The sequence below is a fragment of the Sinocyclocheilus rhinocerous genome, unplaced genomic scaffold, assembly GCF_001515625.1.
Source record: "Sinocyclocheilus rhinocerous isolate Xijiao unplaced genomic scaffold, SAMN03320098_v1.1 scaffold340, whole genome shotgun sequence".
NCBI lineage: Eukaryota > Metazoa > Chordata > Actinopteri > Cypriniformes > Cyprinidae > Sinocyclocheilus > Sinocyclocheilus rhinocerous.
In genome coordinates, this window is record NW_015670980.1 from 1,092,885 (window position 1) to 1,099,344 (window position 6,460).

The following is a 6,460-nucleotide window of genomic DNA, read 5'->3' on the forward strand; positions in this document are numbered from 1 at the left end:
CCATACAATGTATTTTGGGCTATTGCTACAAATATACCCCAGCGACTTAAGACTGGTTTTGTGCTCCAGGGTCACATATATTAATTAAACAAAGGGCCACTTAACTGTTTTTTCACACTTACGTATACTTGTAAAAAGTACACTATAATGTAATAATGTCAAAGTGTTTAATTGTCTCTCCTGTCCTGCAGGTAACGGCGGAGTTAGACGCGTGGAATGAGGACCTGGTTCGTCAGGTAAACGAGTTCACCGCAGAAGAACCCAGTCTGGCTGAACAGAGACTCCAGCGGCACGCGGAGAGAAAACTGGCCATGAACAACATGACCTACGAGGTCATGCAGCAGGGTCAAGACCTGCATCAGTACATCATGGAGGTCCAAGCTTCAGGTGAGAGAGAGAGAGAGAGAGAGAGAGAGGGGAAGATGAAAAAGAGTATAGGTGCCACTGACACTGACAGCCAGTAACGCAATAGTACAAGTTGTTGTACTGTTTTGTTGGTACTCTCAGGTTCTCACCCACAGACCAACCACAGTGTGTTCACTGACCACCCGATGTATTTTGCACACAAAAATGCCCAAGGGCTGGATTCACAAACATCTTCTTAAAAAAAGAAGTTAAGGGATTTCTTAAGATAAATTCCAAGAAGTTTGTACTAATCTTCCTAAGCGTAATTCTTAAAAATTCCTAGAACGTTCTCAAATATAAAAAAACAACAACAATATGTGTATATATATATATATATATATAGTCACTCCACACTTAATCATGACTGTTTATTGTTTCTATTATCGATAATTGGTATGATTTCAGAGCACTCGCGCACATCCCTAGTCAGAGTAATATGTATTATATATAGCTAGTGCTATGCTGTAATGCCTAATTATAACAATTAATTTGAAACAAACCAATAAATTCATTAAACATCATATCATTGGAGACAAACTGGAGTTTATCCTGACTTTAAGAAGTTATTTACAGCGATTCTTCTTAAGTTTTGTCTAAAGAACAACCTTATTTTAAGGTCCAATTCTCACTGTTAACTAACTACTAACTGTGACTTTTCCCTCAATAAACTCCCTAATTTGCTGCTTAATAATAGTTACTAAGGTAGTTGTTAAGTTTAGGTATGGGGTAAAGTTAAGGGATCTAAAATATGGTTCTGCAGAATATGGCATTCATATGTGCTTTATAAAATTTATTTTAATGGTCCTTAAAATAAAGTGTTGCCCTTAAGATTGTTCAAAGATTAAAACGATTTGAGGAAAAACGTATCATTATATATATAATTTGGAATTGTATTATATTAGTGGCTTCAAATCATCCTAAAGTGAGTTGATCAACACAGTCGCATGGCAGTTTGTAAATGTTTAAATTTTCGTGAACTGGTTGCAAAATTGTGCATGTTCATTTGCAAGTTTTTGTGCAAATCTGCTCACACCTCCTGAGGGTTAGGTTTAGGGGTGCACCTTCATGGTGAGGTTTTACCTACAAATCATATGCTTTCACACAAGTCAGATCATCCAAATGTATATGAAATCACTCACTCGTACAGTACTCATGAACTCTGATGAGATGGGGTTTGATCTGATAGAGATATAGATGCAGAGGAGAGAGAAGGAGAGCCGGCACTAATGATGCTCAGTACAGCTTTCATTTCAATTTAAAGAAGTGAGTTAAAATGAAATTAGACCAAATGTCACTCCTTTCTTCAGCTGTCTATCTCTAACCCACATTTCTCTTCGTCTCCACTCTTATCTTCATACCGTCCCAACGTTCAGCGCTGTGTCTCTCAGATATTTTTAACACTGGAAACAGACTTCCTCTCCTCAAACTGCTGACCCAACTCTCACCCCCCTCTCTCTCACATATGGGTCTTGGCTGAGGACATGCTCTTCTGTCCAGGCTTTGGACGCCGTCTGTTCCAGACATTACTGTGACAATCTCTCACACATGCCTGTGTGTCCGATGGGTGTGTCTGATTCTGCTGCTGGGACAACAGATACAATCACCGAATTAAGCTTTACTGGATGCTCTATATGCATCAACTGTGATTCATTCATTCAGTCATTCATTCATTCATTCGTAATTACTAACTAACTCTCTCACACATGGGTCTTGGCTGAGGACACGCTCTTCTGTCCAGGCTTTGGACGCCGTCTGTTCCAGACATTACTGTGACAATCTCTCACACATGCCTGTGTGTCCGATGGGTGTGTCTGATTCTGCTGCTGGGACAACAGATACAATCACCGAATTAAGCTTTACTGGATGCTCTATATGCATCAACTGTGATTCATTCATTCAGTCATTCATTCATTCATTCGTAATTACTAACTAACTTCGCAACTGTAGTTCTAGTAAGAAGTAATATTAGAAATTAAAAATATAATTAGAAATCAAATTCAGTCAATTAATTTGTTTGATTATTCTTTCAGTGAAATATACGGGAAAATAACAACTAATTAACCTATTCTGTCAGATAGATAGATAGATAGATAGATAGACAGACAGACAGACAGACAGACAGACAGATAGATAGATAGATAGATAGATAGATAGATAGATAGATTTAGATAGATAGATAGATCACTTCATGCATGTTGAGTTTTATTTTGCTGACTGTACATTATCCCTAAATTAAATTTGCCTTGAATGTGAATCTATGATATAGTACAGTAGTTCTGAATGAGGAGAGCGGTTTTGTAGTGGATTTGAACTAGCTTCCATACTGCCACCCAGTGGTGATGAGCTGTAAACGTGTTCTTTCAGACAATAATGATTCTGCAGAAATATGAACAGAAGTGTGTATTTGTGTGTGATATGCAGGTATTGAGTTGACCGGTGAGAAGGAGGTGGATCTGGCCACTCAAGTTCAGGAACTGTTGGAGTTTCTTAATGAGAAACAGCATGAGCTGGACGTGAGCGCTGAACACACACAGAAACACCTGGAGCAGTGTGTGCAGCTGCGCCACCTACAGGCTGAGGTTAAACAGGTAACACACACAGAATAATCAACATCCAGATTGACGCTCATAAACTTTAGAAATGAGACAGAAGTCATACGCAGCCAGTAACTTCAATAGCAGCTCACTATACACGTTCTCCAGCATCTGCTTATCCATCTCAGGGCCAAAAGTCAAACTTTATCAATGAAAAACGCTTCCTGCTGTTTGGCTACTCAAAGTTATATTTATTGTTCTGTTTTCTTCATATTCTTAGTGCAGTCTTGGGATAAAAATCAAGCAGATGTTCAGAGCCACAGCTGAAATGATTCCCCAAAGATATATTCCATTTAGCATACTGTCCATAATATATACCGTAGCAGTGTTTCCCAGCCTTGATTGCTAGTGACTCCAAGACCTGAAATGTGTGTCTTAAAAAAGAGAGACATTCGAAATGTGAAATTTTGCTGGTGCTCCAGCACCAGGGTTGGGAAACAAAATTATAGAGTAGGCTGTACAAAGTGCTGCTCAATGCAATGAACATTATGTATGAACATAAATGTTGTGTTTTTATTGCATTTATTATTATTATGATTATTATTTTGAGGTTTTTGCTATTTTGCTGTTTTCTTCCATAACTTGTCTTCTTTCAGACTAGTGGAAGGAATACATCCACAATACACATTTATGTGTTTATTTGATTACACTTTGGCTATTTGTGTTTTTGGATTTCAATTACAGTACATATCTTTAAAAGCCTGTTTTAATTTTTCCCCTCATGCAGTGAGACAGAAATCTCCATTTTAGTAACACTCACCAAACGTTTTGTTGTTGTTGTTGTTAATATATAATTTGGCTGATTTATGTCACCTGTCATTTTATTCTTAAAAATAAAATGTGTGTGTATCACTTCTGAGTGATATAAAGAGACCTTCGACATTTCGGTAATGATCACTTATGCTCACCAATCCTACATTTATTTGATAAAAAAGTAAGTACTGTAAAAATAAATATTTAGCATCTAAATAACTGTTTTCTATTTTAATATATTTTAACATTTTATTTATTCCAATGATGGGAATGCTGAATTAATACTCAGTCGTTAATTGATTGATTGATTGATTGATTGATTTAAATTATGGTACTTTTTTCAGGATTATTTAATGAATAGAAAGTTCAAAAGAACAGCATTTATTCATAATTTATTTTTGTAAATAGTCATTTAAAGTAACAATGTAAAAGTCTTTACTGTCACTTTTAATCAGTTTAATCTGCCCCTTGCTTAATAAATAAATGCATACTGTACATATATACATGTATAATCAATCGTACTGACCCAAGACTTTTGGAAAGTAGTGTATGTGTGTTTTCCCTTTACCCATAATGCCACAGCTCTTTAAAGAGGACTCACCCTCACTGATCCATTTATCAAAAATAACTAAACATTGGTTGTCGGAGGTTGCTCCTCTGCTCTCTCATGCTCTTGATGTATCACAGTGCTGGGCTCTCGTGTGACTCTCTGTTGGCTCTGTCACTGGCGGTTCCTCTGATTGATCATCAACAGAGAGACATTCAGTGTGGCTCTCAGAGCTAGTCTCAATCAGAGGGCCAAAGTGCTGTCGCCAGGGACAGCCTTAAAGTGTCTGCCACTACACGACTGCTAATGGAGAGAAATGAGCAGAGAGAGTTATGAATTCTGCTCAGGCTCCTCGGGATATCAGTCCACACTGAGTGACATATTCAGATCAGACTGACAGCTATTTCAGTGTAATATCATGCAGATGATTCAATCTAACTTCACCCAACACTTATTTCTGAGTGCACTTGAAGATATGAAGATAGATAGATAGATAGATAGATAGATAGATAGATAGATCATATTTATATTGCGTGCTGTGTTTCAGTGCTAAAGTTGTATGTGTTGTGTCGTGTGTTAGGTTCTGGGTTGGATTCGTAATGGTGAGTCTATGTTGGATGCCAGTATGGTGAACGCAAGTTCACTGTCAGAGGCCGAACAACTACAGAGAGAACATGAACAGTTCCAACTCGCGATAGAGGTAAACACACACACACATCCAGACACACACACTCACACTCACAGACACACACACACACACACACACAGGTTTGTTTTTGTGAAAAGTGGGGACATCCCATAGGCGTAATGGTTTTTCTACTGTACAGACCGTATATTCTATTGACCTACACCAACCCTACCCCTAAACCTACCCCTTACAGGAAACTTTGTGCTATTTCAGATTTTCAATACACTCCATTCTGTGTGATTAATAAGCGTTTTGAAAAGTGGGGACATGGGATAATGTCCTGAAAAGTCACCTTCTCCTTGTAATACCTATGTCATACCCTTGTCATTATACAAATTTATGTCCTCATTTGTCACAAAAACGCGCACACACACACGCACACACACACACAGTCTAAGTCATGCAAATTCTGCGGTTAAATCTCAAACCTTTCAGTCTTATGTCACTACATCTCTGGTGCATGATGGTGATGGAGTAGAGAAAAACTGGCATGGTTTGAATCTTAAATTTTTTACTGTGAGCTTTTGGCTATTGTGAGGTTCAAAATATATAAGTATACTGTGATAAAGATATTGCAAACATACTGTTAACTTAACAGCATAAATGTTCTTTCCTAAAAGAAAAAAAAAAGAAAATCTTACTGAAAAAACGTTTGTAGTATATGTAGTATATGATGGTACTAAATGATTACCATATTCATGTTTTATGGTACTATGGTACTTACAAGATGGTTCTATGGTACAATGATACTTAAAGAACATAGAGTAATACGTAATACTATTTTTTGATTAGTACTGCATCTTTTCCAGAAGGAAATTTGTACAACTACTTATTTTACATGAAGGAAAGAAATAAGTCTGATGTTCTTAACTATTGCTTGGGAAATTGGGACAGCAATACTTAAAGTTATCAGTAGGAAATACTGCTCTCTCAGGAGTGACTCCAGGAGTCAGTCAGGCAGTAACTGGCAAACTGGTTCCCTAGACCAGATGGTACAGATATTTTCAAACATAGTTCCCTTCTTACAAGTAAATTCAAGATGTTCAGCAATGAGTCACATTTAGTAGATGTTACAGCATAAGTTTTGATTAAAATGCTCAACGTTTCAACCTCACCTGCAAATAATTCAGCTAAGAAAAAGACTTTAGTAAAATGACAGTGATGTATTGGTTGTATGGTGCAATTTCCTATATTTTCATTCTAATGTTGAAACTTTAACCTCCTGAGACACTGCATCCTCATATGAGGACATTATATTTTAGTGAATTTCTCTGAGACTATACATGCCACAGTTTTGGATGTTTCACCATGACCACTCCCTCTCCTTGGTCTTCAAAAATGTCTGATATTAATTTAGTGACACTCTTATGGAAATATGGTAATATTTTGTAATTGTCATTTAAATCGGACACATTTTTAAACTGTGTGTCATAAATCAACATCTCAGGAAAATGTTATGGGGTTTCAAATCAA

The 6,460-nt window shown here is 37.0% G+C and overlaps 1 protein-coding gene across 1 annotated transcript in view; it reads left to right on the top strand.

The window, feature by feature from the left end:
- LOC107734488 (kalirin-like) overlaps positions 1-6,460 on the top strand; it is a gene marked incomplete at its 3' end in the record, with an annotated part of 179,489 nt that overhangs the window by 143,553 nt on the left and 29,476 nt on the right. Inside the window, exons 14-16 of the mRNA XM_016546460.1 lie at positions 192-387; positions 2,827-2,993; positions 4,880-4,999. Coding sequence (XP_016401946.1) covers positions 192-387; positions 2,827-2,993; positions 4,880-4,999 — 483 coding nt within the window. The remainder of the gene's footprint in view (positions 1-191; positions 388-2,826; positions 2,994-4,879; positions 5,000-6,460) is intronic.